Here is a 14375-nt window from a genome sequence, read left to right on the forward strand (position 1 = left end):
AGTGTGCTAATGATTCTGCCAGTTCGCCACCTTAGTAGTAGTAATAATAGCAACAACTTTTTCTACTTTGGGTCAAAAGCCTGAAATTTGGTGGGAAGAAGCTAGCTGACTACACCAACCCTAGTGCTTAACTGGTATTTTATTCTATTGAAACTGAAAGGAAGAAATCAAAATCAGTCTTGATGGGAACTGAACTCAGAACATGAAGAGCTGAAAGAAATCTCAATATTTTTTCCAATGTCTTCACCATTCTACTAACTCACAGCCTTAATAATAATAATAAACCTTTCTACTACAGGCACAAGGCCTGAAATTTGGGGGGAAGGGTTTAGTCGATTATATTGAACCCAGTAGTCAACTGGTACTTAATTTATTGACCCTGAAAAGATGAAAGGCAAAGTCAACTTAAGTGGAATTTGAACACAGAGACAAGCAAAATACTGCTAACAATTCTGCCAGCTCACCACCTTAAATAATAATAATAATAATAATCCTTTTTATTATCAAAACAAGGCCTGAGATTTTCGGGGAGGGAACGGGGTAAGTCAATTGCATTGATCCCAGTACCTAACTGGTACTTATTTAATCAACCCCGAAAGGATGGAAGGCAAAGATAACCGGGGCAAAATTTGAACTCAAAACATAGCAGCAGACAAAATACAGCTAAGCATTTCGCCCAGCCTACAAACGATTCTGCCAGATTGACAATAATAATAATAATAATATTAATAATGGTTTCAAATTTGGGCACCAGGTCAGCCTGAAAGGATGTAAGGCAAAGTAAAGTTTGGTAGGATTTGAACTCAGAATGTAAAGAGCTGTAACTAAACATCAGAAGGCAACATGTACAATGCTTTACTATTTCTGCCTGTCTGCATATTCCTGGGTCTTCTCAAGCAACTCATAGTGCAGTCTTCATCCCTGCGAGATACTTTCTCCTCTGCCATGACCATGTAGCATATGGTTAACCAATATGAGTGATCAAACCCAGCCAGATCCTCATTTGTATATTCCCATGTCTTTCCAGGCAACTTATAACAGCAGTTGTCCCAATCAGTCTCCATTTCCACAAGATACCTCCTTGTCTGTCTTGACCATGTGGTATGTGGTCAACCAACATGAGCCGCCAACCCAGTCAGATCCTTTGCCAAGAGAACACAGTAAGCAGGGTTTGTCTAACTCAGAAAATCAACAACATCGCCAAACAGTCTAAGCAGGCAGTCTGTCAACCCACAGCCCTTAACACCTTATTTTGTCACAAGGCCATAAATTTATAGGATAGGGAAGAATGTAGATGATTGAGTCAACCCTGGTGAATAACTGGTATTGGTTAAAAAATGCAAAGTTATCTTCAGCAGCATTTAAACTTTGAATGCAAAGGGTGGATGTACAAAAATACATTTCTCGTTTTATTATCTTTTACTTGTTTTAGTCATTAGACTGCGGCCATGCTGGGGCACTGCCTTGTCAAACGAATCAACCCCAGTACTTTTGTTTTTAAAGCCTGGTACTTATTCTATAGGTTTCATTTGCCAAACTGCTAAGTTACCAGTACGTAAACACACCAACAAGCTTGTCAAGTGGTGGAGGAGGACAAATACAAACACACACACACATGACAGGCTCTTTTCAGTTTCCAGCTACCAAATCCACCCACAGAAAACACTCACTGAAGGTACCACACAGTGGGACTGAACCCAGAACCATGTGGCTGGGAAGCAAGCTTCTTACCACACAGCCACCCCTGTGCCCATTTATTTATTATTTTCTTTTTCTTTTTCTTTTTTACTGGAAGAAGGAAGCAGTGCCCTTAACTTTTGCAGGTCCTCCAAGATGGCTGAGCTTCATCTTATTTATATTCCATTCAAAATGCTGCAAATCAAATATTGCTGAGATTTACTTTGGGGTCCCATCGTTTTCAAAGTCAATAAAATAAGCACCAGTGGAGCACTAAGGGTCAATATAATTTCAGGCCTTATGCCCGTTGTAGCAGAAAGAATTATTATTATTATTATTATTATTATTATTATCTCTTAGCCAGGAACCATGGAAAATAGAAGATGATGAGGATGCAATATTCATGCTTTTCCCTGTCAGGGAACGATACATGCAAAATAAATTTTTTAAAATTCCAGCTAAGAATCAAAGCAACCACATTGATAGACATGGCCTCAGTTCTCTAAATTTAAATTAAATAAAATTAATAATAAGAATAACAATTTTTTATTTTTTTAAACCAAAAATATAATCTTTTCTTAATGAATCATTTGAACCAAAGAAGGACAAAAAAAAAAGGAAAAAGAATACTGAGAACTGAAAAAATGCAGAGGGAAAGGGAGTTTGAAACCTCAGATGCATAAGAATAAATAAAAATATTAGCTTACTGAGCAATGAAACATTATTACAACCGTATGTGATGTCAAGACCGACAGCAGCCACTTTCATCTGCTAGAAATAGCAACCAAATTCCCTCAAGTTACATCCAACTATCTTAAAACAGAAAGAATGTGTTATATACAATGTAGTCCCTAAAATACCTTTTGTTATATCCCTGCCTAATCAAAATCCAGGGACCCCCACTTCTTTTCTCTCTTTTTACATTTGTTGTTGCTGTTGGCTCTCCAAATTGGCCCCATTTTGAGAAGACTTATAATCAAAGGCATTCTAGCCATGACCATCCCATCTCATTCAGGAATATAACATTTCAAACTATGAACTGTCATTTTCTAAAAATGTAGGGTACATTTGAGGTAAATTTGACTGCTATTTCTAGCAGATCTAGACATCATGTAGAAGCTCTTTCACTCGTTTCCTCTTCACTTCTGAGAAAGGATTGAGAAACCAAAAAAAAAAAAACATTAAAAAAACCGACCAGTTTAGAGTGATTAGCCCAATTGTAGCAATTACTACCTGAACCCTTACTTCCCCCTCTGTGTCTAAGTGTAGGCCTCTTTTAGAGGGGTTAACACATTTCATGTAAAGGTTTTGCATAAACCTCCCTTCTAATTGCTCCCTTGAGTGTTATAAAGCTATACATAAGCATTGTGCATATTAAACGAGCTCGTTAACTTGCCCAAACCCCCTCCAAAACAAAAAGGGGTAACACAGTGACCTTCTCTCTTCCCAGCTTCCCTGAATTCAGGATGGCTACAGGGAGCTCACAATTAGAATTTAACAACATATATAATAAACAGTTGGATAATTTAAGTAGAAAAGCTGTAGTGGGTGGTGGCAGTGGTGGGATAACGCAATGGAGTGTGTTGAGTGTGATGTGATGCAATGGGAGCGTTATGCAACAGAGGTGTAGCGTAGTGTTGTGGCAGTGGTATGGTGTGGTGTGACGGTAGCTGTAGTGTAATATGACAGAAGCGTAATGTGATAGTAGTAGTAGTAGTAGTATAGGAGTATGTGCTGTAACAGAGCATTGTAGCATCCACCATTTGTTAGTGGTTCCCTATTCTTGGTAGATGACACCCTTGCACCACTCAGCTGACAACCCTCCAATGCATGGGTCTGTTTGAGTAGCCGTCGCTGGTGAGGGTCCAGTTGTAGGGTAACATGATGCTGGCAGTTGCAGTGTAGTGTAGTGTGTGTTGTAAGTGTAGTAGTAGTGTCGTGAGATGCAGAAATAAACGTAATTTCCTCCTGCAAAAAATAACCAGAAACCAAATAAACAGATTCGTACCCAAAAACACCCATGAAAAAAAAAAAGAAAAATACAGAAAAAGTGAGAGAATTCAATTAACACAGAAACTTTTTAAATGAATCTTAAATGTAAATAAATGATAAATCAAATTTAACCAGGTAATAAATAAATATCAAGAAGTAAAAAGAAAAAGCAAAATTATTGAAATTACCTCTCAAAAACAACAAAAAAAAATCAGAACAGGAAACAAATTTGTAAAAACAATGATGGGGAAAAAAGAAAAAATACAAAAAAAGAAAATAGACACAAATTGCATAAAGATAAGTAGAATATGTGTTATAGTCAGTGGTTGAGAGAGTATGACTCCTCTCACTTGCAACGTCTTCTTATCTCAGCATTTAGAAACAAACCAAAAAAGAAGAAAAAAAAAAAAGAACCCCTTTGTTTTTACCTCCCAATCACAGACTGAAGGGGTTTTAAAACACTTTAACTGCAAAATATAATTTCATATGTCTATTGTTTTGCAGGATTCTTGATGTAAAAATGTGTGGCAAAAGATGATCATCCGCAAATGTAACAAGAATTTCATGCTTTTTCCACAAATGATGTTAAATAATACCCAAAAAATAGAATTGATATTTTCGGTTAAGTCCCATTGCTTTGATAAACTTGACATATCCCAACAGAAAATAGTTCCAACAGGTTGGAATATACAATTCCTTTCCACAGTTAAGAGTTGTGAAATTTCCGCAGCAGCAAAAGAGTTTACAGTTGCTATTACCAGGATGTTTTTACAAATGAATTCAAAGACCAAGTATTCAGCGGTACAACAGTGCGAAGTTATAGTCATTGTGCTGATTGTTTTGTTTATTTGTTTGTCTAGTATCGTTTATAATTGTTTTTGTTGTTGCATTTGTTACTTTCCTCCATGTTTTATGTATTTCGAGTCATGTTTGTAACTCTTTCCCTTAATTTTTTATTTTTTTATATTTTTAACCAAAGAAACCCCACATTATCAACAATTTTGACAAAATTAATTAACATAGGTGCCACATGTTATTTACATGTGAACTAGTCCAAAATAATTATTGGCCACAATACATACTTTTTAGGGGGCCAAAGTGGTTGTCATCTTTCTTGCTTTCATTCAGAAACTAAACGAACACATTGCAAAAAGGGGACACTTCCAGTTGGTATGTGTGCACATTCATTCATGCAAACACATGCATATATAAGGGGACAGGTATTCAAACATACATACACAAACATATAGCCACACATATACATGCATATGTACACAAGTATGCATCTATATGTGTATATCACTTCCTTATGTATATATATGTGTGTGTGTGTATAATCATTCACAAATATTCATTTTTCCACTCAAGGAAATGTTGGATTTTTCCTTCTGCAAATTGTCAAACATGAAAATCATACACACACACACACACACACACACACCACACACACACACACACACACACAAACGAGCAAACTTTGTTTTGGCAACTTTCACTTTCTCTTTCTTTCTATGTTCAATTTAAAAAAAAAAATTCTTAAAAATTTCTTCACAAATCTTCTGTGAAGAATTCTGCCCAAGAATTTGACAGAATGTGTCTCAAAGACAACTTATTAATCGTTCCTCATTGATTAGTGTTCGTACACTCAAGAATGTCGGCTACCTTTGTTTAACAGACCTGATCTGGATAGGAAAGAATATTGTCCCAGGGAACTGAGTAACACTTTCTTTCTTAACAAACCAGGTCATTCATAATATATATATATATATATATATATACGCACACACATATACATATACACACACAGATGTATAGACACATACATACATGCATACACATATAAGTAGATAAAGATGCAGGGTCTAACACTTTCTGTCTGAGCAAGCCAGAGCATTTAAAATATATATCATATATACATAAGCACACACACACTCACACATATATATACACTTACACATATATATAAGTAGATAGAGATGCAGGTATAACACCACACACATACACACACATATATATAAGTAGATAGAGATGTAGAGTATAACACCTCCTTAACAAGCCAGACCATTTATAATATATATATACTATATACACATACACACCCATACACACACACACGCATATAAGTAGATAGAGATGCAGGGGTATAACACTTTCTTTCTTAACAAGCCAGATCATTTATGATTATATATATATATCTTATAAACATATGTAGACACACACACATATTCATATATATATATATACATATATACATAAGTAGAGATGCAGGGTGTAACACTTTCTTTCTTAACAACTTACACCATTTATAATATATTATATGTACACACACACACACACATATATATCTGCGATGGCTTTTGATAAGCAGTGCCAATTTTTACAATTCTGTAAATAATAATAATAATAATATTTTATAAGCTTAGAACTAAGAAATGACTAAAGAAAATAGTCTAATATTGAGGCAGATAAGCCCTTGATGGAAAAAAAGTAGGGTTTCCATATGCATGAGACTCAAACCCCCAGCTCTTTGTTTTCATGACAAGTGTGTTACCAAGTAGACAGAGACGGAGGGAGAACAGAGAACTTTCATTTGGATGTGGCAGGGAGCCTTATTTTTGTAAAATACAGATTCCTTGACAACAACAACAAAAATGCTTTAGACAACCATCAGTCTTGGTACTTCTACTAGAGTCTTTACTAGACATAGCTATTTAGCAAAGATGGCACTTTACATCTGAATAAAGTTGTCTTAAAAAAAATAATGTCACACAAATCAGACTAATGGTATCCAGTCTGCTGTTTTTTATACAACAGTAATTTGAGAGAGATTTGGCTGATATTTCTAGCAGCTTCAGTGACCACATAAAGGTTGCTAGTAAGCTCAAGAGGCTTCTTCTAATTGTTGTTTAACCCAGGACAACACTGACTGAGCAGATGTATAATTAAAGACATGCTAATCATGACCACCATCACTTTCTCTGGTAGGGGGTGTTCAGATTTAAGACTACATTTTCCGATGTGTTTTTTCTTTATATGAAGTACATTTGGCTACTATTTCTAGCAATATCGAATGATCACATAGAAAGTTTCTCTGCTTGCAGACACCTCAGATTGATGAAGATAATATATGCCAGCCACTGCAAACTGGGTTTCACAAACAGGCCATAATCCAAATGAAAACCAAGGATTTAGTGGCAAGATGAACCAAATTAGGGGACACAGGTCTGATGTTGAGTACAGGATGGACTCCCTTATTCCCACTCAATCCCACATCACTCACCACCTCCAAGCTCTTCTCTTCCTGCACTCTGAAGACCTTACTTTACAGCTAAGTAGACTGGGCCAACCATTAAAGAGGGTTGGAAGGACATGAACTGTCGACCCCTTTAGTTACTTGGTATTGTACCAACTGAAACTCTACATACAACCTAGAATTTGATACGCACACTCACACATGCATGTATATGTGTGAGTGCGTATATGTATGTATACATACATATACATATTACATACATTATATACACAGTATATATTACATTTACATTATGTATTATATATTATACATATTAATATTAATGTATGTATATTTTGTGTATAATTATACATAAAGACATTTAAACATTAATTTAAAAAAAAAAGAACTCAATACATATACTCAGAGTATAAAGCTTATTCTTGGAAAGAAAAGGTCAACAATAACTTCAAAGTTTTACTCATGGTCTGGTTAGCTTAGTTAGTTTGTCTGTCAATGCCCACCACCAAGAAAACTTCAAAGTCATTGTCAACTTCCTTCCTTCTTTCTGTATTTTGTTTTGGCAAAAACGACAAATTATATATATATAACTTTGATAGGTTTTGGCCAGTAGAGGTCAAGGCCATGTCTAATTTAATAGCACCACCTGGTATATATATATATAGTTTACTGTTCCTTGAAGGTAAGATCAACAAAGAAAGTACTCCATCCAGTGAAAGGTGTCATTTAATGTATACACAGTAAAGATAAAAGCTACCAATAGTTTCTTGCCATGACACGTGTCTTCACAGCAAGAAACTAATATTAACTCTTATCTTTATATTGTGCACATTAAATGACATATATATTTCAAGTCACAATATATGGATTCAAGTAATCTGGTGCTACACATAAAAAAGCTCCTTAATGTATCATTGTACAAACCATATAAAATATATAGTAATATACATGAGGAAAGAATGAGGAAAGAATAAGGAAGGAATAAGGAAGGAATAAGGAAGGAATAAGGAAAGAATAAGGAAAGAATAAGGAAGGAATAAGGAAGGAATAAGGAAGGAATAAGGAAGGAATAAGGAAGGAATAAGGAAGGAATAAGGAAGGAATAAGGAAAGAATGAGGAAAGAATGAGGAAAGAATGAGGAAAGAATAAGGAAGGAATAAGGAAGGAATAAGGAAAGAATAAGGAAAGAATAAGGAAAGAATAAGGAAGGAATAAGGAAGGAATAAGGAAGGAATAAGGAAGGAATGAGGAAAGAATGAGGAAAGAATAAGGAAGGAATAAGGAAAGAATAAGGAAAGAATGAGGAAAGATGAGGAAAGAATAAGGAAAGAATAAGGAAAGAATAAGGAAAGAATAAGGAAAGAATAAGGAAGGAATAAGAAAGAATAAGGAAAGAATGAGAAAGAATGAGGAAAGAATAAGGAAGGAATAAGGAAAGAATGAGGAAAGAAGAGGAAAGAATAAGGAAGGAATAAGGAAAGAATGAGGAAAGAATGAGGAAAGAATAAGAAAGAATAAGGAAGGAATAAGGAAGGAATGAGGAAAGAATAAGGAAAGAATGAGGAAGAATGAGGAAAGAATAAGGAGGAATAAGGAAGGAATGAGGAAAGAATAAGGAAAGAATAAGGAAGGAATAAGGAAAGAATAAGGAAAGAATAAGGAAGGAATAAGGAAGGAATAAGGAAGGAATAAGGAAGGAATGAGGAAAGAATGAGGAAAGAATAAGGAAGGAATAAGGAAAGAATAAGGAAAGAATGAGGAAAGAATAAGGAAAGAATAAGGAAGGAATAAGGAAAGAATAAGGAAAGAATAAGGAAGGAATAAGGAAGGAATAAGGAAGGAATAAGGAAGGAATGAGGAAAGAATGAGGAAAGAATAAGGAAGGAATAAGGAAAGAATAAGGAAAGAATGAGGAAAGAATAAGGAAGGAATAAGGAAAGAATAAGGAAAGAATGAGGAAAGAATGAGGAAAGAATAAGGAAGGAATAAGGAAAGAATGAGGAAAGAATAAGGAAGGAATAAGGAAAGAATGAGGAAAGAATGAGGAAAGAATAAGGAAAGAATAAGGAAGGAATAAGGAAGGAATGAGGAAAGAATAAGGAAGGAATGAGGAAAGAATGAGAAAGAATGAGGAAAGAATAAGGAAGGAAAGAATAAGGAAGAATAAGAAGGAATAAGGAAAGAATAAGGAAAGAATAAGGAAAGAATAGGAAAGAATAAGGAAGAATAAGGAAGGAATAAGGAAGGAATAAGGAAGGAATAAGGAAAGAATAAGGAAAGAATAAGGAAGGAATAAGGAAAGAATAAGGAAAGAATAAGGAAAGAATAAGGAAAGAATAGGAAGAATAAGGAAAGAATAAGGAAGGAATAAGGAAAGAATAAGGAAAGAATAAGGAAGGAATAAGGAAGAATAAGGAAGAATAAGGAAGGAATAAGGAAAGAATAAGGAAAGAATAAGGAAAGAATAAGGAAGGAATAAGGAAGGAATAAGGAAGGAATAAGGAAAGAATAAGGAAAGAATAAGGAAGGAATAAGGAAGGAATAAGGAAAGAATAAGGAAGGAATAAGGAAGGAATAAGGAAGGAATAAGGAAGGAATAAGGAAAGAATAAGGAAGGAATAAGGAAGGAATAAGGAAAGAATAAGGAAAGAATAAGGAAAGAATAAGGAAGGAATAAGGAAGGAATAAGGAAAGAATAAGGAAAGAATGAGGAAAGAATAAGGAAAGAATGAGGAAGGAATAAGGAAAGAATAAGGAAAGAATAAGGAAAGAATAAGGAAGGAATAAGGAAAGAATAAGGAAGGAATAAGGAAGGAATAAGGAAAGAATAAGGAAGGAATAAGGAAAGAATAGGAAGGAATAAGGAAGGAATAAGGAGGAATAAGGAAAGAATAAGGAAAGAATAAGGAAAGAATAAGGAAGGAATAAGGAAGGAATAAGGAAGGAATAAGGAAAGAATAGGAAGGAATAAGGAAGAATAAGGAAGAATAAGGAAAGAATAAGGAAGGAATAAGAAGGAATAAGGAAAGAATAAGGAAGGAATAAGGAAAGAATAGGAAAGAATAAGGAAGGAATAAGGAAGGAATAAGGAAGGAATAAGGAAAGAATAAGGAAGGAATAAGGAAAGAATAAGGAAGAATAAGGAAGGAATAAGGAAGGAATAAGGAAAGAATAAGGAAGGAATAAGGAAAGAATAAGGAAAGAATAAGGAAGGAATAAGGAAGGAATAAGGAAAGAATAAGGAAGAATAAGGAAGGAAAGAATAAGAAGGAATAAGGAAGAATAAGGAAAGAATAAGGAAAGAATAAGGAAGGAATAAGGAAAGAATAAGGAAAGAATAAGGAAAGAATAGGAAAGAATAAGGAAAGAATAGGAAAGAATAAGGAAGGATAAGGAAGGAATAAGGAAGGAATAAGGAAAGAATAAGGAAGGAATAAGGAAGAATAAGGAAAGAATAAGGAAGGAATAAGGAAGGAATAAGGAAAGAATAAGGAAGGAATAAGGAAAGAATAAGGAAAGAATAAGGAAGGAATAAGGAAGGAATAAGGAAGGAATAAGGAAAGAATAAGGAAGGAATAAGGAAAGAATAAGGAAAGAATAAGGAAGGAATAAGGAAGGAATAAGGAAGGAATAAGGAAAGAATAAGGAAGGAATAAGGAAGGAATAAGGAAAGAATAAGGAAAGAATAAGGAAGGAATAAGGAAGGAATAAGGAAGGAATAAGGAAAGAATAAGGAAAGAATAAGGAAAGAATAAGGAAAGAATAAGGAAAGAATAAGGAAAGAATAAGGAAGGAATAAGGAAAGAAAGGAAAGAATAAGGAAGAATAAGGAAGGAATAAGGAAGGAATAAGAAAGAATAAGGAAAGAATAAGGAAAGAATAAGGAAGGAATAAGGAAGGAATAAGGAAGGAATAAGGAAAGAATAAGGAAGGAATAAGGAAAGAATAAGGAAAGAATAAGGAAGGAATAAGGAAGGAATAAGGAAGGAATAAGGAAGGAATAAGGAAAGAATAAGGAAGGAATAAGGAAAGAATAAGGAAAGAATAAGGAAGGAATAAGGAAGGAATAAGGAAGGAATAAGGAAAGAATAAGGAAGGAATAAGGAAAGAATAAGGAAAGAATAAGGAAGGAATAAGGAAGGAATAAGGAAAGAATAAGGAAGGAATAAGGAAAGAATAAGGAAAGAATAAGGAAGGAATAAGGAAGGAATAAGGAAAGAATAAGGAAAGAATAAGGAAAGAATAAGGAAGGAATAAGGAAGGATAAGGAAAGAATAAGGAAGAATAAGGAAAGAATAAGGAAAGAATAAGGAAAGAATAAGGAAAGAATAAGGAAGGAATAAGGAAGGAATAAGGAAAGAATAAGGAAGGAATAAGAAGGAATAAGGAAAGATAAGGAAAGAATAAGGAAGGAATAAGGAAAGAATAAGGAAAGAATAAGGAAGGAATAAGGAAAGAATAAGGAAGGAATAAGGAAAGAATAAGGAAAGAATAAGGAAGGAATAAGGAAGGAATAAGGAAAGAATAAGGAAAGAATAAGGAAAGAATAAGGAAGGAATAAGGAAGGAATAAGGAAAGAATAAGGAAAGAATAAGGAAAGAATAAGGAAAGAATAAGGAAAGAATAAGGAAGGAATAAGGAAGGAATAAGGAAAGAATAAGGAAAGAATAAGGAAAGAATAAGGAAAGAATAAGGAAAGAATAAGGAAAGAATAAGGAAAGAATAAGGAAGGAATAAGGAAGGAATAAGGAAAGAATAAGGAAGGAATAAGGAAAGAATAAGGAAAGAATAAGGAAGGAATAAGGAAGGAATAAGGAAGGAATAAGGAAAGAATAAGGAAAGAATAAGGAAGGAATAAGGAAAGAATAAGGAAGGAAAGAATAAGGAAGGAATAAGGAAGGAATAAGGAAGGAATAAGGAAAGAAAGGAAAGAATAAGGAAAGAATAAGGAAAGAATAAGGAAAGAATAAGGAAAGAATAAGGAAAGAATAAGGAAGGAATAAGGAAGGAATAAGGAAAGAATAAGGAAGGAATAAGGAAAGATAAGGAAGGAATAGGAAGGAATAAGGAGGAATAAGGAAAGAATAAGGAAAGAATAAGGAAGGAATAAGGAAGGAATGAGGAAGGAATGAGGAAAGAATGAGGAAAGAATGAGGAAAGAATGAGGAAAGAATGAGGAAAGAATGAGGAAAGAATGAGGAAAGAATGAGGAAAGAATGAGGAAAGAATGAGGAAAGAATGAGGAAAGAATGAGGAAGAATGAGGAAGAATGAGGAAAGAATGAGGAAAGAATGAGGAAAGAATGAGGAAAGAATGAGGAAAGAATGAGGAAAGAATGAGGAAAGAATGAGGAAAGAATGAGGAAAGAATGAGGAAAGAATGAGGAAAGAATGAGGAAAGAATGAGGAAAGAATGAGGAAAGAATGAGGAAAGAATGAGGAAAGAATAAGGAGGAATAAGGAAAGAATGAGGAAAGAATGAGGAAAGAATGAGGAAAGAATGAGGAAAGAATGAGGAAGAATGAGGAAAGAAGAGGAAAGAATGAGGAAAGAATGAGGAAAGAATGAGGAAAGAATGAGGAAAGAATGAGGAAAGAATGAGAAAGAATAAGGAAAGAATAAGGAAAGAATAAGGAAAGAATAAGGAAAGAATAGGAAAGAATAAGGAGTGTATAAAGTTATCAAACAATTAGGCTTTTTCTTATTGTCAAATAAAAGTTCATCAAAATATTTCTGTCATTTATGACACATATATATATATATTATATATATATATATATATATATATATATATATATATATATAAGCCAATTTGTAAAAGAATGTATAAGTTGGTATTCAACAGATATATATACACAGACACACATATATACATAAATATATACATATATATTCAGATATGCACACACATATACATGTATTGGTTTACAAAGATACACACATATTTAATATATATATACACTTACATATATACACAAAATCATACACACGCAGCCAAGAAAGATTCTGTAAAGACATGCAGAATACTACAGGAGATAGCAGAAGGAACTAATTAACCAAAACATAACGATAAAAAGTTTTAACGAAGACCAAACCCTACATCCCACTGGACACATCCAGAACAACAAAGCAATACATACATATATATATATGTATATACACACATGTATGTATATTGTTAATAATAATAATACTTTTCTTTCCTTTGTTTTCCTCCAACTGTAATAAATGAAGGATCTTGTGTTCTTGATTTCAGAATTGTTGCCAAAATAAAGCAATAATTGAAAGATAAGTAAACGAGGGTGCTACAGAGATCCAGTTAGACCCAGCAGGAACTGGTGCACCACATAATGCAATAATGACGATGATAGTAATAATAATAACTGGCTGCACGCTCTGCGTTCAATAGGTTGCTTCTGAAGTGTCTGCCACGGTAGTGGTTAGCGTCGGGCAGGACGTTGTGTTGGTTACGGTTTGCACCACTTGTTGGAGTTCAACAACTTGTGTTTCGACATCCCTGTAAATAGGAGAAAAGGAAAAGAGATCTTGAAAAGAACCCTGTTACACAACACTGCAGAAAACAAATTTAATAAAGTCAGTACGAAAAATACGTAACATTTTTAGATATATATTATATATATATATAGATATATATATATATATTTGCAAAGGGAGGCCATCCCTTCCTCGCGAGGAAGGGATGGCCTCCCTTTGCAAATACTTCAAGCGCACTGAAATGGTGTCTAAAGCCAGCTAGAGACGACGATCTCCTGGGGCTATAAAGCTACAGTAACACCCCCTCCCCTATGTGGTTAGCCATGTTATGATGGCTTCTATACTTTACATTATCGAGCGATTACTGTTTCAATCTCATTCTGAGATTTAATAATGCCTATATATATATATATTACGGAGATGTACTCGCATAGCAAGTAATTTGATCTGAGATCGTGTGCTGGAACGAAAACAATTGCAGTGTGGAAGGTGTTTATAAGCCATTTAAGAAATACACAAAAGCCGTTCGATTCACTTCAACATTTAAGTTTAATTTGTCAAAATATTTTCGTCGCTAAAATCCGCGACCTGTTCACTGACAAAGTCCGTGCTGCATCTGAGAAAGTAACAGTTAGTTCGTCATATATATGTACGTATGTATGTGTGTATGTAGGTATACATGTGTGTATGTATGTATGTACATACATACACACATACATACGTACATATATATAACGAACTAACTGTTACTTTCTCAGATGCAGCACGGATTTTTGTCAGTGAACAGGTCGCAGATTTTAGCGACGAAAATATTTTGACAAATTAAACTTAAATGTTGAAGTGAATCGAACGGCTTTTGTGTGTTTCTTAAATGGCTTATAAACACCTTCCACGCTGCAATTGTTATATATATATATAATATATATATATATGTATATATAAATATATGTATATAAAA

At 34.1% G+C, this 14375-nt stretch overlaps 1 protein-coding gene across 5 annotated transcripts in view; it reads right to left on the reverse strand.

The window, feature by feature from the left end:
- Positions 1–473: 473 nt before the first annotated feature.
- The window catches only part of LOC115224804 (golgin subfamily A member 3-like), an 88958-nt gene continuing 75056 nt past the window's right edge, over positions 474–14375 (reverse strand). For 3 of the 5 annotated variants that reach the window (XR_005003946.1, XR_005003945.1, XR_005003947.1), the window contains 2 exons: positions 12784–13439; positions 2228–6961 (listed from right to left, as the gene is read on the reverse strand). Coding sequence is in view for 1 of the 5 variants with exons in the window: in XM_036513697.1 (XP_036369590.1) it covers positions 13325–13439 (115 nt within the window). In the remaining 4 variants the exon portion in view is untranslated. Of the gene's footprint in view, positions 493–2227; positions 6962–12783; positions 13440–14375 lie in introns of those variants that run through there. The other 2 variants (XR_005003948.1, XM_036513697.1) reach the window with 2 other exon arrangements.

The sequence above is a fragment of the Octopus sinensis genome, linkage group LG26 (assembly GCF_006345805.1).
Source record: "Octopus sinensis linkage group LG26, ASM634580v1, whole genome shotgun sequence".
Classification (NCBI taxonomy): Eukaryota; Metazoa; Mollusca; class Cephalopoda; order Octopoda; family Octopodidae; genus Octopus; species Octopus sinensis.